This window comes from Ursus maritimus, unplaced genomic scaffold (assembly GCF_017311325.1).
Source record: "Ursus maritimus isolate PB19 unplaced genomic scaffold, ASM1731132v1 scaffold_3, whole genome shotgun sequence".
Lineage (NCBI taxonomy): Eukaryota > Metazoa > Chordata > Mammalia > Carnivora > Ursidae > Ursus > Ursus maritimus.
The window spans coordinates 53,180,440-53,207,006 of NW_024425563.1; the positions used below are offsets into that span (position 1 = coordinate 53,180,440).

At 37.8% G+C, this 26,567-nt stretch overlaps 1 protein-coding gene across 1 annotated transcript in view; it reads right to left on the bottom strand.

Moving 5' to 3' along the window:
• Positions 1–5,214: 5,214 nt before the first annotated feature.
• Positions 5,215–26,567, bottom strand: part of ABCB5 (ATP binding cassette subfamily B member 5) — a 130,328-nt gene continuing 108,975 nt past the window's right edge. The window contains exons 23-27 of the mRNA XM_008686372.1: positions 19,067–19,223; positions 16,335–16,532; positions 12,253–12,459; positions 7,112–7,258; positions 5,215–5,412 (exon numbers count right to left, since the gene is read on the bottom strand). Coding sequence (XP_008684594.1) covers positions 5,215–5,412; positions 7,112–7,258; positions 12,253–12,459; positions 16,335–16,532; positions 19,067–19,223 — 907 coding nt within the window. The remainder of the gene's footprint in view (positions 5,413–7,111; positions 7,259–12,252; positions 12,460–16,334; positions 16,533–19,066; positions 19,224–26,567) is intronic.

Genomic DNA, 26,567 nt, shown 5'->3' on the forward strand with positions numbered 1-26,567 from the left:
TAAATTCTCAATCCCTAATTTAGCTTCTTTTTGTTATAGAACACCTGCTTTAAAATATAGGGATTAAATAGACTTATAAAATTGATAATGTATGTGTACATGATCATTCATTTTGAAAAAATTATTACAAGTGTCCCCAAAATCCTGAGCTCATCAAAGTAAAAAATTCTATAGCTGATTGGAATAATTTTGGGGACAAGGTGCTTTGAGTCCTTTAAAAGTAGTGTTTTAATTAAAATGATATATTTTAAAATCATTTAAAGAACAATACAGCAATTTTATACTTTTAAATTGTGTCAGTCCCCAAAAGCAGCTGATCTCTACTTACTTTCCACCTTTAATAGCTGATTACCCCACAGATCCTTATAAACTGTCTGGGACACCAATTCTTAGCATGGTTGCTGGTTCTGGTGAGGGAAGAGACTTTGAGAGAATGATGCCTATGGAGTGTCCTTTAAAATCCTTTGTAATAAAACATGAATAAAAATTAGGTGGGGCTATTAATTAGATAGGAAGGTGTTTTATTGACATCTGTAGGTATGACCATGGGATTGGTGTTGACAGGTTATAGGGGAAAGTAGGCATTGCATGTACAAGCATACCTTGGAGATATTGCAAATTTCATTCCAGATCACTGCAATAAAGCAAATGTCACAATAAAGTGAGTCAAATGAATTTTTTGGTTTCCCAGCACATATAAAAGTTATGTTAACACTACAATGTAGTCTATTAAATGTGCAATGGCATTATTTTTTAAAAAGCCCCACAATGTACATCCTTAATTTAAAAAATACTTTATTCCTAAAAAATGCTAGCCATCATTTGAGCTTTCAGCAAGGCATAATCTCTTTGCTGGCGGAGGGTTCTGCCTGGATGATGATGGCTGCTGACCGATCAGCCTGTGGTTGATGAAGTTGCGGTGGCTATGGCAATTTCTTAGAATAAGACAATAGTGAAGTTTGCTGATTCAATGGACATTTCCTTTCATGAACAATTTCTCTGTAGCATGTGATGCTGTTTGATAGCATTTTACCCACAGAACTTCTTTCAAAATCGGAGTCAATCCTCTCAAATGCTGCAGTTTTATCAACAAAGTTTATGCAATATTTTAAAACCTTTCTTGTCATTTCAACAATCGTAGATTCCATCTCAAGAAACCGCTTTCTTTTCTTATCCATTTGAAGCAATTTCTCATCCATTCAAGTTTTATCATAAGATTGCAGCCATTCAGTCCCATCTTCAGGCTCCACATCTAGTTCTAGTTCTCTTGCTGTTTCCACCATATCTGCAGTTACTTCCTCCACTGAAGTCTTGAACCCCTCCACACAATGCATGAGGGCTGGAATCGACTTTTTCCAAACCCCTGTTCATGTTGATATTTTGACCTGTTCCCATGTATCACAAATGTTCTTAATAGAATCTAGAATGGTGAGTCCTTTTCAGAAGATTTTCCATTCACTTTGACCAGAATTATCAGAGGAAGCACTATGTATGGCAGCTACAGCCTTATGAAATGTATTTCTTAAATAATAAGACTTGAAAGTTGAAATTATTCCTTGCTCCATGGGGCTGCAGAATAGATGCTTTGTTAACAAACATGAAAACAACATTTATCTTATTGTACATCTCCATCAGAGCCCTTGGGTGACTAGGTGCATTGTCAGTGAGTGGTAATATTTTGAAAGAATTTTTTTTTCCCTAGCAGTAGGTCTCAACAGTGGGCTTAAAATATTCAGTAAACCATATTGTAGCCAGATGTTCTTCTCATCTAGGCTTTGTTATTCCACTTATGGAGCACAGGCAGAGTAGATCTGGCATAATTCTTATGGATCCTAGGATTTTCAAAATGGCAAATGAGCACTAACTTCAAGTCACCCATTAGCTTCGTTAGCCTCTAACAAGAGTCAGTCTGTGAAGCCAGCCTGTGAAGCCAGGCATTGACTTCTCTCTAGTCATGAAAGTCCTATATGGCGTGTTCTCCCAATATAAGGCCGTTTCATTTATATTAGAAATCTGTTGTTTAGTAGATACCTTCATTAATTATCTGAGCTACAGCTTCTGGATAACTTGCTGTACATTCTATATTAGCCCTGCTGTTTCACCTTGCATTTTTTTCTCTTTTTTTTGAGAGAGAAAGAGAGAGAGAGAGCGCGTGCGAGAGAGAGAGAGAGAGAGAGAGAGAGAGGGAGAGAGAGAGGAGGGAGCAGGGAAAGGGCAGAGGGATAGCGAGAGAGAGAGTATCTTAAGCAGGCTCCATGCTCAGCATGGAGCCCAGTACAGGGCTTGATGTCAGGACCCTGAGATCATGACCTGAGCCAAAATCAAAATCAGACACTTAACCAACTGAGCCATCCAGTGACCCCTCACCTTGCAGTTTTGTGTTATAGAGAAAATCTTTTCTTTAAAGATTTTATTTATTTATTTGACAGAGAGAGAGACAGCCAGCTAGAGAGGGAACACAGTCAGGGGGAGTGGGAGAGGAAGAAGCAGGCTATCAGCGAAGGAGCCTGATGTGGGGCTCGATCCCAGAACGCCAGGATCACGCCCTGAGCCGAAGGCAGACGCTTAACGACTGAGCCACCCAGGTGCCCCCAAGATGGCCTCTTTTCTTAAGCCTCATGAACCAACAACCTCTGCTAGTTTCCAACTTCTTCTGCAGCTTCCTCAGGCTTCATAGAATTGAAGAGACTTAGGGCCTTGCTCTGGATTAGGCTCTGGTTTCAGGGAATGTTGTAGCTGGTGTGCTCTTCTATCCAGAATACTAAAATTTCCTCTGTAAGTCTGTTTCACTTCTTTATCATTTGTGTGTTCATTGGAGTAGAACTTTTAATTTCCTTCAAGAATTTTTCCTTTGCATTCCCAACTTGGCTAACTGGTTCAAGAGGCCTAGCTTTTGGTCTTTCATAACTTTCAACATGTCTTCACTAAGCTTAATCATTTCTAGCTTTTGGTTTAGAGTGAGACATGGGTGACTTTTCCTTTCACTTGAACATTTATAGCCATTGTAGGGTTACTGGACTAATTTCAGTATTGTGTCTCAGGGATTAGGGGGGCTNNAGGAGAGGGAAAGAGATGGGGGAATGGCCAGTAGGTGAGGCAGTTAGAACACACACATCTATCAATTTAAATTTACCATCTTAATGCGTGTAGTTTGTGGTGACCCAAAACAATTACAATAGCAACATCAAAGATCACTGATCGCAGATTACCATAACAAATAATAATAATAATAATGATGATGATGATGATGATGATGATGAAAAAGTTTGAAATGTTTCGAGAATTACAAAAATGTGACTCAGAGACAGGAAGTGAGCAAACGCTATTAAAAAATGGCACTGATAGACTTGCTAAATGCAGGGTTGTCACAAATCTTCAGTTTGTAAGAAATGCAATATCGAGGGGTGCCTGGCTTGCTTAGTTGGTAGAACATATGACTCTTGATCTTAGGGTTGTGAGTTCAAGACCCACATTGGGCGTGGAGTCTACTTTAAAAAATGAATTGCAATATCGAAGTGCAATAAAGCAAAACTATAAAATAAGGTATGCCTGTATTTGCTAATCTAGGAGGGGTTACGGAATTGGAGCCTGAGGTTCTCCTGCTCTGAGGCTTTTAAGCATATCCATACAGCACTGTGCTTTTCCTCCTGCCCACCCTACTCTGGAAACAGAAACCACCAAGACCTCTATATCCATGTATGATAGCAAAGTAGCCATAACAGAAGACCTGAATAGGCTTTTATCTCCAAGAAGACATACAAATGGCCAAGAGACACATGAAAAGATGCTCAACATCACTCAGCATCAGGGAAATACAAATCAAAACCACAATGAGATACTACCTCACACTGGTTAGAATGGCTAAAATTAACAACTCAGGGATCAACAGATGTTGGCAAGGATGTGGAGAAAGGGGAACCCTCTTACACTGTTGGTAGGAATGGAAATTGGTGCAGCCACTCTGGAAAACAGTATGGAGGTTCCTCAAAAAGTAAAAAATAGAGCTACCCTATGACCCAGCAATTGTACTACTGGGTATTTATCCAAAGGATACAAGCATAATGATTTGAAGGGGCACATGCAACCCAATGTTTATAGCAGCAATGTCTACAATAGCCAAAGTATGGAAAAAGTCTAGATGTCCATCAACAGATGAATGGATAAAAAAGAGGTGGTACACACACACACACACACACACACACACACACACACAGAGGAATATTACTCAGTTATCAAAAAGAATGAAATCTTGCCATTTGCAACAATGTGAATAGAAATAGAGGGTATTATGCCAGGTGAAATAAGTCAGTCAGAGAAAGACAAATACCATCTGATTTCACCCATACGTGGAATTTACACTGAAATTTTAGATAATATATTACATAAAATAAAATACATGTAAAATTTAAACAAATTACTTGATTGAATAACAGAAGATGGCTCTTTAAATTCAGCAATAATAAAACTAGCTCTTATTTTAAGTAAGTGTTCATACACAAATATGCCTGTACTTTATTCTGCAAAACCTAAAGTTTGGAATAATGAAATCTTCTGGATGGATCATGTGAGGCATTTCACTTACTGGTAAATTGGAAGATAACTATCTAATTCTGCCAGAAATTTTACATTGTAATCCTCCCTATCCCCCTAATAAAGGGATATAATTGAATTTTGGGAAACAGTGGATATTCATTAAAAGAAACAGTGAGAGAGAGATTATAAGAGAAAGTCCTATGGTCTGAAGAATAAGACTTGATCAAAGTGCTTTAATATGTGTTACAAAATGCTGGAAGCTCCAAGGTAAAATAATTCTCCCTACAATGTCAGGCCCAACTACATCTCTCTCTTTACTAAAATCTTTCAATTTAGTTAATTGGATAATTTTTCTCTCTTGGAATATATTCCCAATTTTATAGCCGAAGTCGACAGGAAAATAGATTCATTTTGTAGAAAACTGCTTTACAAACACATGGGTCAGAACATTTTTACAAAGGAGGGATGCAGGCATTATCTCACTTATATGAGTTTAGCAAATTTTGTTTCCTTTAAAAAATCTGAAGAGAAGACGTTGTGTACACAAAACATGTCTGTACTTGAATAGCATGATTCCAGGTATAGATACATGTAATAAAAGAGATCAAAGCATGCCAAATAATTGCTAAGTACTTTCTTTGCATTACACGAAGATCAAAATATGTGCTAACTCCAACAGCATCACTGCACTGACTGTGCATTTACTAATTTAAAATACATATCTCGATTTCTCAGGAGTTCTTGATGAGTTCCCTGTTCCTTTATTTTCCCATTGTGCAGGACCACTATCAGATCTGCATTCTGTATTGTGGAGAGTCTGTGAGCAACCACTAGGCAAGTCCTTCCCTTTCTGGCCTTATTGAGAGCATACTGAACCACCTAGAAGAGAAAAGGAACTGTGATTGCTAGCTTGACTTAGATGCTAATAAACTTACCCAAATAAATTGATAAAGGTAATCTAATAAGAGTGTATTTGCTTATCCCCAAAGGCAATTGCCCTGCTTTGTGAAATATTCACCATACTCAATAGAAATCTAGAAAAAGTAATTATAGACACATTTAGACTTCTAATTAGAAAAGCTTTGTGATAATGAATAAAAATAAGATGGTTGTCTGTATGTAAGTAGGTGGTTCCAAACTCAGAGTCAGAAAATAATATTTCCACACCTAAGTAGAATGCTTAATTTACTTACTTAATTTCTTCTCATAGCATTTATTTATTTATTTAGGTAGAATTTAGCTATAAAATTGTCCTGGGTAACCTCTCAGCTATGGTAGGTTATAATGTTGTACAGAACAAATGAGAGTGGAGGCTGAAAACCAATATTTGTTGACTATAAAAAATATTCATTCCAATAATGGGTATCTAATTTAAGTCCCTGCAATAACCCATAAGGTGGGGGATATTTTCATTTTTGTGATGAATAAACTGAGATTTGGAAAGTCCAGATCACTTGAGCAAGGTCATACTGCTAGTAATTGATGAATCCAGGATTACAGCTCAGGTATGTCTGATTCCAAAAATCATGTTTTTCTTTCATAACACACTGTGTCCTTAGGAGTCAAGAATGATAATCATCTACAAATAGCAACTGTGTGATGGTTAACCACATAAGATCTTAGCTCAGACACCCTCTATTAAAATTCAGAGAAATTACTTAACTTTTTAAAGCCTTAGTGTGCTAACCTATAAAACTCACATGGCTAATAAAATAAGCTAATTCATCAAGTTGTGAGGATTGAGATTATAGCATATAATGGACACTTGGTAAATTTTAAGGTTATCATTCATTCAACCAATGTTCATTTAACAAGTAAGTGCCTACTATGTGCAAGAAACTACTAGAGCATGAGGACATATAGCAAACTTAAACATCTGAAGGAGCTTGCAGTGTAGGTCTATTGTCACATCTCTTTGCTTCCTTGCTTTCTTCTCAAACAGAGCTAATTGTCTATAGAAGATGGAGTAACTAGTAGGCTCTGACACTGCAGTGTAGATTACTCTTTTATGCATGCAGATTGCCTTATTAATTTGTTTGGTATCGTAATAATAATAATAATAGAATAGTAAAGTTATTTTTCTTGGGCTTTTTCCTTGACTGGAGAAACATTTCAAGAATTGGGCCTTTCTGATAAATCAATTCAAATGAGAAAACCTTTCTAGAACATAAGATGCCCTGTGTCCCAACTCCCTCCTTCCCACCAGCCTCTAACTTTTTTTTTTTTAAAAGATTTTATTTATTTATTTGACAGAGATACAGACAGCCAGCGAGAGAGGGAACACAAGCAGGGGGAGTGGGAGAGAAAGAAGCAGGCTCATAGCGGAAGAGCCTGATGTGGGGCTCGATCCCATAACGCCGGGATCACGCCCTGAGCCGAAGGCAGACGCTTAACCGCTGTGCCACCCAGGCGCCCCTCTAACTTTTTTTTTTAAAGGCCAAAACCTTAATTAGAACTTGTGACCCTATGACCATAATTCTCTCAGGTCTTTCTTGCCCCAGACTGACCTTCATTTCTTCCACAACACTCCACTCTCTTATTTGGTATAATATTCTGAGATGAAATAAGAGAATGTTACCTTTTCACTCTCATTATCAAGGGCTGAAGTGGCCTCATCCAACAGTAAAATTTTTGGTTTCCGGAGAAGAGCCCTTGCAATAGCTAGTCTTTGTTTCTGGCCTCCGGAAAGCAGAGTTCCTTTCAGTCCAACTTGTGTGTTGTATTTCTATTACAGGAACATGCAATTAAGAAAGCAAGTCTTGGTTATTTAAATTAGCATGGCAACTGTGGGCGAGAACCATCTAAATATTTCAAATTTTGCTACTCTCGAAAATTTGTATCCCAACAAGTGCTGAAATCTATTCTTGGGCTTTGCTGAAAATAAAAGCTAAACCAGCAGTAAACACTACCATCTCATTTACATATCTACACTGATCACAAACAGCAGACCTTTGCCATTATGCGTCTACAAAGGGATTGTTTGAATTAAAGCATAAGAAAAAAATTACTGGCGAAAGAAAGTTCTCAGTAAACACAAATCTTTTTGCATTAAATTCCATTACCTTCTATTTTCAGGTCAAAAAGAATTAAAGTATATAAAAACAAGGAAATCACTGGGTTTCTTCACTCTGGCTCTCACCAAACCTCTAGGGGCACATCTCTCCAGGGAGCGGGATTCTGTTCTCAGTTCTTCAGGTATCTTCCTGGCAGTAAATTAGGCTGGCATCTGGAGATAGTCTGTTCATCTTTTCAGGCCATAATAGTGACATTTAGCACTCCCAATGTTTCCATGGCCCTCCTACTTACTAATGACCTTTCCTCCAGTGTTTTCCTCCACAGAAGAATAAAGAAACTACTAGAGGAGTATCCTAAAGCTGCTGTAGTCTGCTAAATCATGACCGGTCATACAAGCAGGCTCCTCTTGCTTTCTAGATTGTCCCATTGACTCTACTTCCCTTCAAGGTTTCACATTGCTTTCTAGTACACAGTGCCAGTTGTCTAACAGGTATATGTTACTGATATCCAGATAAGAATGTGTGGATGGATTGACACCACCAGGAAAGCAAGTCTAATTATACAGCCTTCCAAAGGTGGATCCTGTAGCAGCATCACAGAGAAGATGCATGTGATTAATACGCTGTTTTGTCTTAGTGCCTTAGAGAAGCTTGAATTAATTGCCTTTTCCTCCACATCTGACTGCCTTGCCTTCGAGGGGTACTATTTGGGCAGAGCGGGTATCAAGAGAGCCTGTGACACAACCTTATGATAAATGCGTCTACTTCATCTTAAAGTTCATTTTTCAATTTAAGATGGACAGTTGTTTGCTTTATATAAAACAAAGGTATCTGAGTTACTAAAGCCCAGTAAAAGTGTCTTCTCTGAGGTGAATGCTCTCCAAAGAAAACAGACGTTATCTCCTCTGTGCTTTTATATAGGACTGCCAGCACGCTGGGCGCCTGACTTCTAAAATACATTTTATTAAGTTTGGAATCACAGGGCAGGATAATCAGATAAAACCATGTCATTCATTTCCACACACCACAAAGTTCCCATCTAAATTAGAGAATCCAACCCTGAAACGAAAATTGAGAGAGGACTGGGTGGAGGTAATAACGGTTTGTAGCACTTTTTTGCCAGTCTAGCTTAAATTGTACATGGATTGTTCTAGTGTAGCTGAAGAAGATAACAATACTAGCTTAGAAGTCACTTTGCATTTCTTGGCCTTCTCTGGATTGCAGGAAGATATTAGCATCAAGAATGAATTGGATGAAAATTAAATTCGGATGTTTTTGTCTATCATTAAGCAAAACAGATTATAAATGTGAATATATACATTGTCTCAATATCAACCTAAAAACATTTTCAGATACTGAAAGTGAAGGTTCTCATTTTTTAATGAAGAATTACAGGGGTACCTGGGTGGCTCAGTTAGTTAAGCATCTGCCTTTTGCTCGGGTCGTGGTCCCAGAGTCCTGGGATTGAGCCCCTCATCGGGCTCCCTGCTCAGTGGAAAGCCTGCTTCTCCCTCTGTGCCTCCCCCAGCTCATGCGCTCTCCCTTTCTCTCTCAAATAAATAAATTATATCTTAAAAAAAAAAGAAAAGAACTACAGAGTTTCATTTTCCTGCTTAAAGGTTTTCTTTATTTTTATGAGAGAGAGTGCACAAGCAGAGGAAGTAGCAGGCAGAGGCAGAGGGAAAAGCAGGCTCCCCGCTGAGCAGGGAGCCTGACTTGGGGCTCAATCCCAGGCCCCTGACATCATGACCTGAGCCAATGCTTAATCAACTGAGCCACCCAGGTGCCCCTCATTCTCCTGTTTAAACTGCAAATCTAAATCAATTTTCTGGCAAACATTGGGATGGATGTTGAGTGTCTTGAAATATGCAACCTGTTTATGACATCCTCAAGGAACAATGGCTCCTCAATATGAACCTAGGGCTAAAAGCCAGTTGGGTTCTAGAGGGAACATCAGAAAGAGTCTAATCCTAAACCAACTATATCCTAGAGAATCCCTGCAAGCCCTGGGGAGGAATTTAGGGTGGTTTCAGTGGTTGAAGTCATATTCCAGTAGCCATGATGTGGCTTGACTGAGAGCTGCATCTATACCTGGTATGTTTCCCAGAGGATCCTCAAGACCAAAGCGGTGTTGCTTCAACTCCCCTCCTAGGTGGATATTTCTGGATGTCTGCGGGTCATCTCCATGGCATATGGTATAAATGTGTTACCCTTATTGATGTCTTGCTATTCACCCTCTGAGTTTGAGTTGCCTGTCAGGTCCACAATCCCTTACCAGAAACCTTTAGGGCTCTATTTGTTTAAGAATTCTGTTTTTTGGGGTGCCTGGATGGCTCACTTAGTTAAGCATCTGACTCTTGATTTCAGCTCAGATTATGATCTCAGGGTCGTGAGATCGAGCCCCTCATTGGGCTCTGTGCTGGGTGTACAGCCTGCTTAAGATTCTCTTTCCTGCTTTGCCTCTCTGTCCCGCACTCTTTCTCTCTCTCTCTAAAAAAAAAAAATTATTTAGTAATCTCTATACCCAACATGGGGCTCTAACTCACAACCCTGAGATCAAGAGTCAGCTGCTCTACCAACTGAGCCAGCCAGGTGCCCCTGTTTGTTTGACTTTAGAAGAAAATACACCACAAATTGTATATACTACATATTATATATATTTAGTATGTGATATATAATAGCACCCCAGAAGTTCTGGGGAAGCAAGTGGTAATCATATGAATATTTGTGCAGAAATATTTGATTATTCATTCTAAGTAGGATTAATAAAGACTACATATGGCTTCACATCATTTTGGCCACCACACATACAAAATTTGTGTGTAAGGGATGGAGTTTAACAGTTTTTGGAAATTGAAACTGAGGAACAGAAAATGTGGACCTGCATTGCTCTCATCCAGAATGTTGTAAAGCACCAGAGCTTGTCCTTTTAATGCCAATCTCTGCCATCACCAAAGGCCACAGTGCCTCTTGGATGAGCAAACAAAAGGCTGAGTTTCAGCAGCAATTTTTGCTTTAAAATCTGATCACATTATTTCTTTGCCTAAAAATGTCTAGTGGGACATTTCCATCCAATAGGATTGGAAATCCTATTTCCAATAAGACAGAATCCAAACTTCTTAGACTAGTATATCAGAACCTTCACATTTAGTTTCTGCTCATGTTTTGGCCTCTTTTCAATTCCTCATTTTATGCGTTATACTCAGGATTTTAAATTTATTTCCTTCCAAACACCTGAAACTCTTTTACATGTTTATGTTTCCATGTGAGCTTATTCTGTCTTCTAAGTATGGATTTGTCTCCTCTCTGCCTGGAGAATTCCTACTCATTCTTCAAAACCTGCTTTAAAACAGCATCTTCTGTGTGATTTTCTCTGAGCTCCCAGAGAATTTGTCATTCCTTCCTTTGTACTCTCATCACACACTCCGTGTGCTTTCATTCCAGCAGGCTGTCCAGTGTATCATACGCTTTCTTGCTCACTTTTCACAATCCTGAACCACATCTTGGCAATTCCACCTTTCCAATATCTTTTAAATCCTTTTCCTTGTTTTATTTTACTTTATAATTTCTAATTCAGGCATTCATAACACTGGAAATAGCTCCTAAGTCATCTCCCAACTCCCTGTCTTTTCCTCACTACAACAAATGGTCATTTACATTGCTGCTAGATGTGATGTCCAATGTCCTATTCCAAAATGATATCTTGGCACAGATTTCTTTATGGTGCTACATATTTTTTCAGTAATGGTGATATGAAGGCAAACTAAAGTTAAACTTAAAAATACTGAGAAACAAGTTATTCTTTTTTTTAGTAAATAACATCATCTTGATTTCCAAAGTTCATTGTAAAAAGTTAGCACACTGAGTCTCTGCAAAATGTAGTTTTGGGTAAAGCTGGGATATAGTACAACAAAAATAATGAAAGATAATAAACAATTTAAGTGTAAAAGTCAAATGGTATAAATATGTGGTAGGTGAAGGAGTGGTGGGAACTCTTCTAAGTAAGGTGGCCATGGAGGGTGTCTGCAAAGATGACATTTCAAGGAGCTTGAAGGTTAAAGAGCTGGCTCTGCAAAGAGCCAGAGGAAGGGAGGTCCTGGCTGAAGAAACGGCGAGTGTAAATGTCCTGAGGTAGGGAAAAACTTGGTGTGTTCATGAGATGAAAAGAGGACCCTGCGGCTGGAGCAGAATGAGCATATGGTGAGGAAGGAACTGGAGAGGTAAGTAGGATCGATCATAGAAAGCTTTACCAGCCACATAAGAAATTTGGACTTTATTCTAAGTACAAAGGATGCCATTAGGAAGTTTGAAGCAGGAGGGACAGAATCTAATTTATGTTTTCAAAAGATCCCCCTAGTTACTGTGAAGAAGGAGAATTATAATTGGGCAGACGGGCAACAGGGAGACAGACTAAGAAGCTACTGGAGTGGTCCGGGGGTGGGGGGAATGATGGTGGTATAGACATGAGTTGAGTGTATATGGATAAAAGGTAAAGAAACAAATAAGAAAACTAATTCGGTGAATATTAATACAGTTTGGTCTTGGGAAAACTAATCACAGAAAAATTTCAATCTTTGCTTTTTACATATAACTTTATATTAGATGTTAGCAAAAAATAAATTGTATGATTCAAGTAGCACATAAAAACAAACACTTAGGCTTACCTGGCAACTTTGCAATTCAAGATTTCAGATATTTTTCTTACCTCAGGGAGACCCTCAATAAAAGAATGAATATTTGCTGCTTTTGCTACTTCTTTTATTTCATCTAACGGCACAACACGGCTGTTATCACCATAGGCAATGTTGTCGGCAATGCTACAGTTGAAGAGTACAGGCTCTTGAGAAACAATTGCCATTTGGGAACGGAGCCATTGTACATTCAGTTCCTTTGCATCCACACCATCAAATAGCTGCCAAAAGCAAAATGGAGAACGGTATGTGAAGATCCAACAACTGTATCATGTCACAATTCACTATATTCAAACATATAGAAATTATAACAAGAAGGGTAGGAATTCAAGCCTACCTTACACTAAAATGCTACCCAAGGATGGACTGTAAATCATATTGTATAGAAGCAGAGTGTAACTGACTAAAATGCCAACTCCTAAACTTACTTGACATTTCTACAAATGGCCACATAGTCTAGAGACTTGCCTGGAGTCTAGAGTAAAGCCTGGTGCTTTGTGCTGAAGTCAGATGGAAAATGAGCAACCTCTACTGTAATAGGACCCCACTTTTTTAAAGCCCAGAGAGAGAAGGTGTAGGCTGATACAGTAGTCACATATAAAGGTATGTCATTTTGTACACAGTCATGCTTATTCACATGAACATATAACAACATTCAACTGGCATTTGATGAGCATACCTACTAGCTGATGTGGACTCTTCAGGTACCAGGGAAATAGTGGTAAGCAGGACAAAGCTCTTGCCCTCCTGCAGTTTATATTCTAGTGGAGACAGGCAGGCAATAAACACACTAACAAATAATCAACTCAAAAAAGAAAGTGTCATGAAGACAGGAAAATGGGATTGAGAGTGACTGAGAATGTAGGGAGGATGTGGGAAACAGGTTGGTGAATGGATTATTTTCTACAGAGTAATCTAAGAAGCCCTACCTAAGAAGTAGCATTTAGATTGATATTTGAATGATAAGGAGTCAGCAAAGAGGTTGGAGCAAGAAAATTCCAAGCAGGAGAACAGCAAGAACGAAGGCCATAAGTGAGTTTAGAGAACATAAAGAAGCCAGTGAGACTGACACACAGTACACAAGGTGGGGAGTGATAGGAGTTTGGAGAGAGGCAGAGACCCGATCATGAAGGACCATGATTGATGGAATGGACTCTGTTTTATTCTAACTATGGTAGGAAATCATTGGAGGGTTTAAAGGAGGGGATATGCTATGTTATGTGCAAGTAGATGACTGTTACCTAATTTTGGACTAATTGTTAACTCATTGTTATCACTGGTAACAAGGGAGCCATTCTGGACCATTTTTTTTTGCAAATAGTCACTGAGAATCTGCGATGAGAAAAAAAACCCATGTAAATTGCAGGAGAATGAGGACTAATATGAGTCTTTGACTTTTAGGGGCTTAGGATTTTTGTGGGGAGGAGAAGGCAGAACAGGAAGGTGTATGTATGTGTGTGTGTGTATGTGATGTGATGCTGGCTGGGGGGAGAGGATAATTGAAAACCTGAATATAAGGAAGAGTAAGAAAGGTGCCATTTGAGAAAAAGTCATTGGAATTCTAAAGAGAGAGAGGTTGCATTTTTTTTTTTTTTAGATCAGGATGCAGGACTTAATGGAGCTGATTTATTGATTGATTGATTGATTTTAAAGATTTTTAATTTATTTATCTCAGACAGAGAAAGAGAGAGACAGCATGAACCAGGTGGGGGAGAGTCAGAGAGAGAAGCAGGCTCCCAGATGCGCAGGGAGCCCAATGCGGGGCTTGACCCTGGGATCATGACCTGAGTCGAAGGCAGACGCTTATTAACCTACTGAGCTGGCCAGGTGCCCCAACGGAGCTGATTTAGATAAGCCCTAACCATGCTTAAAATTTTGAGAGTTGGTGGGTGGAGAATGCCAGTGGGAATAGCAGGAAGCCTGAATCAGGGTGGCAGAGGAAATTTATCTCTGTCTTAAAACAAGAGGATAAAGGAAGAGCCTAGATACAGATATTAAACCCCTCCTCCAACACCTGTATCCTAAAAGAATTCCATGTCTTCATAAGATCAAAATTTCTTTTTTTCTTTTAGAATTTCAAATTTGTATACTTTTAATTTTTCTTAGATTTAAAAAAATGTAAGTATAGTTGACACACAATATTACAATAGTTTCAGGTGTACAATATAGTGATTCAACTTCTCTATATATTATGCTATGCTCACCACAAGTGTAGCTACCATCTGTCACCATTCAAGGCTAGTACAATATTACTGGCCAAATTTCCTATGTTTTGCCCTTTATTCTCGTGACTTATTCATTCCATAACTGGAAGCATCTATCTCCTACTTATCCCCTTCATCCATTCTGCCCATCACCCCCTTCCCTCTGGCTACTATCAGTTTGTACCTCTGTGTTTATAGGTCTAATTCTGCTAGTTTATTTGCTTATTCATTTGTTTTGTTTTTTAGATTCCACATGAGTGAAATCATATGGTATTTGCCTTTCTCAGGCTGACTCATTTCACTTAGCATAATATGCTCTAGATCCATCCATGCTGTCACAAGTGGCAAGATCTCATCCTTTTTTATGGCTGAGTGATATTCCATTGCATATATATCCATTTGTCTTTCAGTGGACACTTAGTTTGCTTCCATATCTTGGTATTATAAATAATGCTGCAATAAACATAGTGGTGCATATATCTTTTCAAATTGGTGTTTTCGTTTTCTTTGGGTAAATATCCAGGAGTGGAATTATTGGATTATATGGTATTTCTATTTATAATTTTTTGACCACCTCCATATTCTTTTCCACAGTGGCTATATCAATTTATACCAACAGTGCATGAGGGTTCGTTTTTCTCCACATTTTTGCCAACATTTGTTATTTCTTGTCTTTTTGATTATAGTCATTCTGTCAGGTATAAGGTGATATCTCATTGTGGTTTTGATTCACATTTCCCTGATGATTAGTGATGTTGAGCATCTTTTTATGTGTCTGTTGGCCATATGTATGTCTTCTTTGGAAAAATATCTCTTCAGGTCCTTTATTTTTAAATTGTATTTTTTTTTCTTTTTGGTATTGAGCTGTAGAAGTTCTTTATATATTTTAGATATTAACCCTCATTGGAGATATCATTTGCAAATATACTCCCATTCAGTAGGCTGCCTTTTTTTTGTTGATGTTTTCCTTCACTATGCAAAAGCTTATTTTGATGTAGTCCCAATAGTTTATTTTTGCTTTCATTTCCCTTACCTTAGACATATCTAGAAAAATGTTGCTGTAGCCAATGTCAGAGAAATTACTGCCTGTGTTCTCTGCTAGGACTGTTGTAGTTTCAGGTCTCACATGTATGTATTTAATCTACTTTGAGTTGTTTTATGTATGATATTAGAAAGTGGTCCAGTTTCATCTTTTTGCATGGAACTGTCCAGTTTTCCTAGCACATTTATTGAAGAGACTCTCTTTGCCCTATTGTATATTCTTTCCTCTTTTGTCAAAGGTGTGGCTTTATTTCTGGACTCTGTATTATGTTCCATTGATCTATGTGTCTGTTTTTATGCCAGTACCATATCATTTTGATTACTACAGCTTTGTAATATAACTTGAAGTCTGGAATTGTGATGCCTCCAGCTTTGCTTTTCTTTTTTAAGATTGTTTGAACTATTCAGGGTCTTTTGTGTTTCCCTAGAAATTTTAGGATTGTTCTAATTTTGTGAAAAATGCTGTTGGTATTTGATAGACATTGCATTAAATCCATAGCTTGTTTAGCGTAGTACAGACATTTTAACAATATTTGTTCTCCCAATTCATGAGCATGGAATATCTTTCCATTTGTTTGTGTTGTCTTCAATTTAAGACCAAAATTTCTGCCACCATCATGACTGAAGAATCTTTGAGTCTTTGTATTTTGTATTTAGCCTTAAAATCCTATCCATCATTTTTGTTATTGGTTTGCTTGTCCATTTAGTTAAGGGAGAGAGTTGTTTCCCCCCCCCTCCAAACTACTGCACTTTTTGCCCTATTCAAACCAGTAAGGATGATTAAGCCCAAGGGAATGTTTAAGAATAGCACCACTAAACTCTAGATAAGCAGAATTTAAAATCAGTCTTACCACTTGTCCTTTCACAGGGTCATAAAATCTCTGCAGAAGTTGGATAGAAGTGCTTTTTCCACAGCCACTGCTCCCAACAAATGCCACTGTCTTCCCTTTCTCAATACTGAGGGATAAGCCACAAAGAATGAGAACATCTTGGCGACATGGATAGAAAAAAGAGACCTCTCGAAACTCTATATTCCCTTCACATGTATCCTGGGAAAAAAAGTTGGCAGCGTTTAGAATGATAACTTAAAATGAGTATAACACATTATAGCACATTGGCTGAGTGCTTCCTGAAAATTATGCATGTTTCCACAACCATTTTATTTTAAACAGTATTCCTCTCTATAGAGCTGCTGACTGCATGATCATTTCTGTCACTTTTGTTTAGATTTTTACATCTGTACTTCTTGTCTTTGTTATTGGACTTCACCAAGTTCCTAAAAAGCACGGTTTCCTTTGGCTTCCCTACCAAGACATAGTCTAATCTGCAGACTAGCTGTTTGACCAAATGTTCTGAATAACTGTACATATCTTTAAAAATTTAGTTTGTGTTTTACAGACCTTTATTGCTTAATTCAGAATAGCTGGGGGTCCTCATAAACTATATATATAAATGTTATTTTTGCAAGTTGGACCATGTTTTAGAGTTAATATACATTATGCTTTGAATTTGGGCTTATCTTTGTTTTCAATTGATCATTATTTGGCAGTAATGCCTAAAAGTTTATTTTTCTCTCTATGCTTCAATCCTTCTGATAATTTTTAAACCAATACTTATATATACCAGGGGTGTTTATAAAAGACTTTCCGGAACTATCACTAAATGATTAACTTTCCCTTTATATATTTGGTTCTAAGATTTTGGGTTCTTTTGAACTTCATGTTTGCTTGCCCTCAATCAATTGCATTTTAAATAGTCAGGTTTAATAGTCATGCTCAGCATATTCTGAACCCAGCATACAGGCAGAAGGCAGGGGTAGGTGGAGAACAGGAGCATCAAAAAACGTTTGATAATGATACTCTATTGTCAAAAGAAAGAAATATTAGGATATATGCCAAAATGTTAAGTGCTGTAGTAGCTTATTTTTAGCTTATTCAGTGTTTCCTGCTTATCCCCACACTGAATATTATTTATGCAAAAATGCTTAACAAAATCAACCTGGAAACTACAGAGTAATGAAGAGTGCATTATTTTTGTGTACACTCTGTGCCTTTTGAAAAGGCATAGAGAGATCTTACACTACTAGACTTTAATACATTTTAAAATTTATTCTTACTATTTTAAACATTTTTTTAAAGATTCTTTATTTATCTGAGAGAGAAAGAGGAGAGCACGAGCAGGGGGAGGGGCAGAGGGAGAAGGAGAAGCAGACCAGGGAGCCTGATGAGGGGCTCAATTCCAGGACCCCAAGATCACGATCTGAGATGAAGGCAGACACTTAACCGACTGAACCACCCAGGCACCCCTATTTTAAATGTTTTGTTATGGAAAATTTCAAGCATCTACAAAAGTAGAGAGAAAAATGTAATGGATTATCTCCCAGCTGCAATAATTATCAACATTTCTCAGTTTTGTTTTCCCAGATTTTAATTGTTGAAAAGCACAGGGAGTGATATTTAGAAGTATTTGCATATTAAATAAAATGATTAAATAAATTAATTTTACAGTCTCTATGAGAAACATTTCCATATTCCATGCCACATAATGTAGTTATATGAAGATATTTATCTGTGAGATACTCAATCCCTTTACTGTAATGTTCTGAAAGAAATGAGTAGCAATGTAATTATACATCTAAATCCCAAGATTAAAAAAAAGTTTTCTACATCCTTTACTTTCTAAAAGACAAATATGAAATCTTATTTTGACTATGATGCATCTTTGAGCATTCTATTTTGAGAATTTCAAGATCTTTTCAAGATCTATAACTAAGGACTGGCATTCCTTTTAATAATTAGGTAGCTTTACGGATAATGTACTATTTTAAACTATCATACATATAAAATATCTACTGTTAAAATTCTAATTGGGAAATAATTTTAAGTGAAAAATTTCTTTTAAGTATATACCTAATGACTATCCTTACTTTTAAATTTAAGTTGTCTAGAAAAGTCTTAAAATTGAATATATATTTAATGTATAAGATACTATTAAGGGGCTTGTTTGTTTTAAATTATAAAATCTCACTATTATTTCTCTTTTAATATTCATGGTCTTTTAGAGTTTGTGTCTGTGTATGTGTGAATTTAATAAATATAGTTCCTTTTTCCCCCTCTTCTGATTGCGGATATATTTTCCATAAAATACGGTGTCTGAAACAGCAAGCATTATTCACTTTGTATAAATTATCAGAGAAAAAAATGAATTAACTCAAATGCAAATCTTCATCCAAGACTAAAGTTTCAGCTGTCTAAATAAAATTAAATATATAAATCAATTCTTTGTTCAAGAACATTCTCAAGGCATCAGGCAAATAAACTAGAAGTATATTATTTTTCATAAAATATATGTATGTTTCAGTAGCAGAGGTGAAAAATTGCTTAAGACAAGACCCCCTTCTCCCTTTGTAGCCGTGTTATTTTTTTAATTTTTAATTTTTTAATGTTTTTTATACAAGTTTTTAATTCTTTATAGCACTATCTTTTGCAAAGTTATCAAATAATGCCTTCATTTAAGTCTCTATATAGACAGCATTCATATGTATAATTAATAATGTGGACATCAAAATCATAGTTGTGCTTACTGGTTTTTTCCCTTCTTGACTATAGCTGTCTATGGTTGGTTTCTTTTCCAGCAAAGCAAACAGATGTGCAGCCCCAGATTTGGCTCTTGAATATTCAGGTGCCAAAACAAGTGTTTCTCCAATGGCCATAGCTCCATATGCAATTGCAGTAAAAACTCTATCAAAAGATAAAGCATTTGAATCTTAGGTCCATTTTCAAACAATAGAACTCTAAAAAAAGTAGAGGAAAAAGCAGGCACAGGAATATAAATAACCTTTTCGTCCAAACAACACCACTAATGTTGAAGCCCCAACAATGATATCTCTTTTGTTTGTTTGTTTTTAATTAATTTATTCATTTTAGAAAGACAGAGAGAGGGAGAGAAATCTCAAGCAGATTCCCCGGTGAGTGCAGAGTCTGACATGGGGCTGTATCTCATGACCCTGAGATCATGATGGAGCCAAAACCGAGAGTCAGACACTTAACCAACTGAGCCACCCAGGTGCCCCATTGATATCTCTTTTATAATTTTCTACCACACAGTGATCATCCCTAGCGTTGTATACCCAAATAACCTTTGGAGCTCAGGTAATCTTAAAAGTTTCTCTTCCAATTAGAGACAAAGATCAAAGGCCCCAAACTAGTGAATAAAAAACTTCTTAGCCACCTTGATATAAGGCTCACTTGCTTGGAGATTTGACAGAGAATTCAACAGACAATGGGAAGAATGAGTCTCCAGTAGTGAGATCTGAATTTACACAGGAGATATGAATGGGTATTTTTCCCTCTTTTTTTGCATATAATGTAGTTAAAACAGACAATTGATGCCAGATGATTGGTTATCTGCTTGAAGTGCTACATGATTTAAAGACAGCAAAGCATGGAGATTGTACTTTGGTAAGGTCCTCGAAACAAAATCTGACTAAAATATACCTTAGCAAGCCTGGAAGAAGAGCTTTCATCTTTTGGGTTTGCTATGCAGATTATGATCTCAGTTTCAAAACACGTTTTAATTATAAAATAGTAAGTATGCAAATGATGTCTGAAAGCATACAGAATATTCACAGATATGTGGCATATCATGTGGCCACGGTCAAATATTTTTCTCTCATTTTCATTTTAGCCATGGAAACATTTTAATAGAATAAAAAATAATCTATCTCCATAGCAGAACTAAAAGTATAATTGAGCTAAGACTGGACAAGTTCCAGTGGTAATATTTGTTTATTTATTATTGAAGTATAGTTGACATACAATACTACATTAGTTTTAGGGGTACAGTATAGCATTTCAACATTTTTATACATTATAAAATGATCACCACTGTAAGTCTAGTTACATCTGTCTCCATATAGTTACTGTAATATTTCTGACTATATTCCCCGTGCTGCACTTTATATCCCCGTGGCTTACTTATTTTGTAACTGGAAGTTTGTATCTCATAGTCCCCTTTACCTATTTTGCCCATCCCCCTACCCCTCTCCCCTTACTGGCCAGTAAAAGGATACCACAGAACCCAGTTGCTTGTTTGCTGTGCTGGATCACAGCAAGGTAAACATATTCTGGTCTCCTTGTGAATTTCTCTGGAGATAGAACCTACCAAAGGGTGGACGTTGATGCAATCTCTTCAGTGACCTAAACCTTCAGATCCTGAATCTTGTTGTCTTTTCAAAGGTCAAGCACAATACAAAATAAAAAAACCAGTTTACATGGATATCTGATGCTTATTGTAGCCATTAGTTCTGTGATGTCAAGGCATTTTTAGTACTAATGTTTATGGAAATTGTTTAAAGCTCAAAATGCCATTCAAAATACTCAATACCCAGTTATAAATACCAGAAGGGATTACTGAGTTTAGGTAACACGTCAGAGGTTTGTTTGTTTGTTTGTTTTTATGCAAGGAAAAAATCTGACTGAATCAGACTTAAGCCTCAGTCTGATCCACGAGTCAGCAGGTGAGATGGGAAGATCACTGGATTATTAGTCAGGAGACCTGGATTCTAGTCCCACAGAGCTAGGCTTCTTAGAACAACAGAGAAAATACCTTCTTCCTCTGATTTCAGACATGACAAAATATCTACCTGTCCTAAAATTTCCACCACAAAATTCAGTTCAAGCATTAAGGATACATATACAGAGGGCAATGTCTTTGTTAGGTCCCTCTTTTTTTTTTTTTTTAAAGTATTTATTTATTTATTTATTTATTTCAGAGAGAGAGAGAGAGAGAGAACAGGGGAAGGAGCAGAGGGAGAGAATGAGAGAATCCCAAGACGACTCTGTGCTCAGTGTGGAGCCCAACGTGGACCTCTATCCCACAACCCTGAGATCATGACCTGAGCCGAAATCGAGAGTTGGATGCTCACCCGACTAAACCACCCAGGCGCCCTTGTTAAAATGTCCTTCTCTTAAAATGGAAGTTTACTGAGAAGGGGAGAAGGGCCTTCCATTTAGAACTTGTATCTGTGAGAGATAAATCACCTGAAGGATACACATTAGAGGAAGGAAATTTTCAGTAGAGAAGGGAGAGTATCAGCTATAAGCCCCAATGCTATCTTTCCTGTGTATGTGTTGAGGGGAGGATAAGTCCAGATGGGGGTTGATGTTAATGAGGATTATACTGAGGAACCTAATTTTGTTCAACTACCTGGGGGTTGAGTCAGAGACATTAATCTCTTATATATTTTTTTTCCTCACGTGGGTTTTGCATAAACACAGGCCAATGCTGGTGTGCTATAGAATGCGCCCTAGCTGACTCTGGCCCAATTAGCTAGGATGAACTAAACTGCAATTAACTTTACTCAAAACCTATTTATTGCACAACGAACAGTATTGCAGCTTTGTGGGTTGGCCAGGGTTGAGGGAGAATATTGAGCAGGAAGAGGTCTGGAAAGGATTTTCAGGTGCTGGGCTTCTTTTTCCCTAGTTTTATGGGTTCTCCATGGGTTCTTGGGGTGATTGTCATTTCATCCTCACCACAATGATTCTTTCAAGCATGTCCAAGCAATGGGGGAAAATCCCCTTGCCTATCACTGCTGCTGAAATCAAACTGGAATTTTACAAAGATTCTTTGTCTGGGAACAACCCAAAAAAGCACAGAAATGAATAATCCCAGTTTTAACCCAACTGATCCAAATAGGAATACCCTGAATAGTTATTGGTTCCAATCTATTTGTCCCCCCTTAATCTTGCTTCCATACCCAGTTTGTATACATTTGGTGACTTACTCTAAGAGTAAGTATACTGGAGGGTTCAGAGCCTGGCCTCTGAAGCCAGACCACTGGGACTACATCCAAACTCCACTGTTTATTTTTCAGCTGTGTGACCTTGGGCATGTTCTGTGCTTCTGTTTCCTTATTGGCAAACAGGAGATAATAGGACTATCCACATCTTACAGCATTGTTGTGAGAATTCAATACATTAATAATATAAAGTGCTTAGTACAGTGTTCAACAAATGTTTAAGTTATTATTATTACTCTCATGGAACTGAAAGTTTATGGGACACTTTCTGTTGGCAAATAAGCTCTCACTTTTATAGAGATACATCAGCACACCAGGTCAAATCACAACTTCTGAAGTTGGCACTCAGTAAGTTTCTTCTTTTCGACTGGAAAGCAGAGTATTTTTCCTCACAGAAGTGGCCATTATAATTGTACCCATACTCATACTCTTTTCCCCTAACATCCATATAACACTCGAAAGATTCTTTTCTTCCCACCCTAAATCCTTTCCTCAACACATGGAAGAGAGAAAATACACAACTTGTATTTATTTGGTACTTTGGGTTTTAGAGAATGTTTTCATATATGCGACACTACTTGATCACCTAGGAGATAAGCAAGGCAGGAACTCTTACCCCTTCTTAACAAACGAGAAGACTTGAGCTCAGACAAATTATGCAATTTGTCCAGGATCACACAGTTATAAACCTGTAGGGCTGGGACCTGAACCTCCTTGTTCACTGTACTTTACCTTACACGGTGCTCCTTCCAGTGGAAAGCTGGCCTGAACTGTCTCTCCCTGCATGTTGGGGTTTGTTACCACTTTGTTTCCCATTTTAGAATCTTCAGAGGGTCCAAGATAATCAAATCTGCCTTGATTTGTCTCCTTCAGATCCCTTCAGTGGTTGATCACTCTATCTACTCTCCTTATCTTGTCTTCTTCTCTTGTAGATAATCCCTGAGGAGGAGCTGGGCACAAGTTGGGTGGCTGCCACAGCGGTGAACACTGAAAGAAGACTTTCCTGTTTTCCTTGTTCGGGCTAGTTAAGGCTGCTTTCCCAATTATAATGATGACACACACAGTTCTCCCATGGCTGCTTGGCCTACCAGAGCAAAGATGGTGGTGGAGGCCTAGCTTATCTCCTTCTATCCCTTAGCATTTCAAGGCATCAACCCACTTACGTTGATTATTATATGGCCAATAACCACATTTAATATTCAAAGTCCAAAGGATTTCTTGTCAAGAACTTTATTTGGATTTTTGGAGGACTAGGCACTAGACAACATATGAAATGCCTGGTTCTGCTTCTCAGCAAGTTTTCAAATTTGTGGCTTTTATTATTACTGTACTGAAGGTTGCTGTGCCTGATTCTTTCTTACCTATCTGCTTCCTGCTAATATGTATAGCAAAGACGGAAGAAATAGAGACAGAGGGAAGTTCTGAAGTGGAGGTATGGAAAAAAAAAAACCTCTGCTTGGACACTAGTGCTTTCTGACCTATATTGCAAAAGGCAATTCAGCTAGAATCTAACCTAAAGGTGCTAATGGAAAAGCAGACAGGAGAAAATAAACTTATTTTGTATTTTTCAAAATCTATACACTTATAGTGTACATTGAAAGTGTTGCCAGGGCTAACAAAGGCAGAGGGGGAGAGTTTTAATACATATAGGTGTGTAAAACCTAAAGAAGAGATTTTCTAAAGGCCTACCCAGTGCTGCAAGCCAGCAGAATGAAAATGTTATCACCTTTTTAAAATGCTTATCTCAGAGAAACTTCTATAGTAACAGAGATGGATGAAGACAACTTCTACCATTAGAAATGTCTGTTGCCTTTTTTTTTTAAGAGGAAAAAGCTAAGGCTGATAGTAGCCTTACTGATAAACTAATATTATGAGCACATCAGAGGATTCTGCTGTTAAAATGTACATTTTCCTTTCCCAAGGCTCACTGTCATTTCTGACAGATAGCTCACCCATTCCTGTAGCTATAAATCATGAAAATACATTCACATTTATTGGCTGAATAAAACACCTTTATTTTTTAAACAATAAATTAAAATATGACTTCACCAATTTTTATATAATCCTAGGAAAGTTTCTGATAGTGGCCAAAAGAAAACCCTAAGGTTTTAAGCAGGTATGGAGAGCAGCCTGGCATTTAGTTCCCATGTTCATATTTCTTAAAGTGTGACCCTCAGATTCTGTGCCTCAGAATAATTTGGATGTTTGTAAAAATGTAGATTCCTGGCCCTATATCAAATCTACAAATCTCTGGATTAAGTTTGTGAGGTGAGACTCGGGTATCTGCACTTTTAACCAGCTCCTTGATTGTTGAATTGGGAAACCACTGATTAGAGAACAGCACAAAGTTCTTTTTACCTAAGGAGGGTTCTAATAGGAGGAAGTTTTCTTTGTAAACTTCTTCCATTCAATTGGTTGATTAGATAGAAAGCTGTCTGTCACCCTAGATTCTGGAAGGCACAGAGTCTAGTAGGCCAGGAATAATTTACTGAGTCCAAAGGACAATTGTAAACACATTCATGGTAGCTGGGGGCCACAGTGAGTCTCTAGCTCAGATAGCTCCTTATTTCTTTCTTTCCTCAGGGTACTGGGAAATACCAGTGTGATACTGTTGTTCATTAACAATTGCCCTTATATTTATTAATAGTCCTACATATGTTCTGACAGCTAAAAATGCTTATGTCTTCAGAAATGACCCTTTTTAATGAATTTAATGAAAAGAGATTCACGAAGTATGGTAGGTTAGTAGGAGGAGTTTTTGTATTGGGGCCTTTCGATTCACCTATATTTTAGGGTCATAAAATAACATTAAACAAGTTACTTGTTCCATTTATGTTAAGAATCAGCCCAGCTCTGGGTATCCACATGTTGGAAAACTAAGAAAGAATTAAAACAAAATAATGTTACAGATCTATGAATGTTTTCTATAGAATTAGTGATAATAGGGGCGCCTGGGTGGCTCAGTCGTTAAGCGTCTGCCTTCGGCTCAGGGCGTGATCCTGGAGTTCTGGGATTGAGGCCCACATCAGGCTCCTCTGTTGGGAGCCTGCTTCTTCCTCTCCCACTCCCCCTGCTTGTGTTCCCTCTCTCGCTGGCTGTCTCTCTCTGTCAAATAAATAAATAAAATCTTAAAAAAAAAAGAATTAGTAATAATAATAATAATGACAATAATGATTAAAAAAAGGCTGCTAACAGCATCTCTGCCATCTTGAATTGTGACTGTGGGCAAGTTAGGTAACTTGAATCTTGAATCTTTTTTTATTTTTGTTTTTAAGTTTTTATATAAGTAATCTCTACGCCCAGCATGGGACTTGAACTCATGATCCTAAGATCAAGAGTTGCGTGCTCTTCTGACCGAGCCAGCCAGGCGCCCTGAGTTTTGAGTCTTAATTTTCCTCATCTGTAAACTGGGAATCATATTGCACATAGTAGTTGAGAAGATTAAGCAGATAATACATGACAAATCCCTAATATTAAGGACTCAATCCGGGTTTGCTCTTACAGTGATTATTGTATGAAACAGTATGATGTCAATTGCAGGCATGATTGTAATTAGCATGATTTTGAGGAAAAATAGGAGCCAGTCAAGGAAACAGAAGAGGAAGAGTCAATGACAAGGAAGAAAAGCCTAGAGAAAATGTTTCAGGAAGGAGAGTATCAAATGCTGCTAAGTGGTCAAATTAGGTAGATGGGAGAATGGACAGTGGATGACTGTCTGGGTGGGTGAGATGGAGGACAGTGGTGACTCTGATAACAAGTGGCATGGTGGGAATCAAGGCTTGACTGTAATGAATTTAGGAAAGACTGTGGAGATGAGATGGCATAGAGAACAAAAATAGGCAACTCTGGAATTTGTTTTGCTGCAAAGGAGAGCAGAGAGCCACTGGAAATAGGAGGAAGGGGACTTAGGGTCATGGAAGAGATTTCTTTATTAGACAGATGATTATAAAGCAAAAAAATAGTACTGACAGGAAAACTAATGTGAAGAGATGACTGCTGGAAATTGCTGGAACTCATCATAAATAGAGACAGTTACTTCTTCCACAGAGATCACAGGCATGATAGACCATGTGGTAGCCTGGTGAGTTTGGTAATGGAAAGATGAGGTGGTTCTCTCTCTCTTTCTCTCTCTCTCTTTTTTTTTTTTTTTTTTTTTTTTGAGAGGGAGAGAAAGTGTGGGGAGAGGCAAAGGGAGAGAGAATCTTAGGCAGGCTCCATGCTTAGCCTGGAGCCCAATGCAGGGCTTGACCTCAAGACCCTGAGATCATGATCTGAGCTGAAA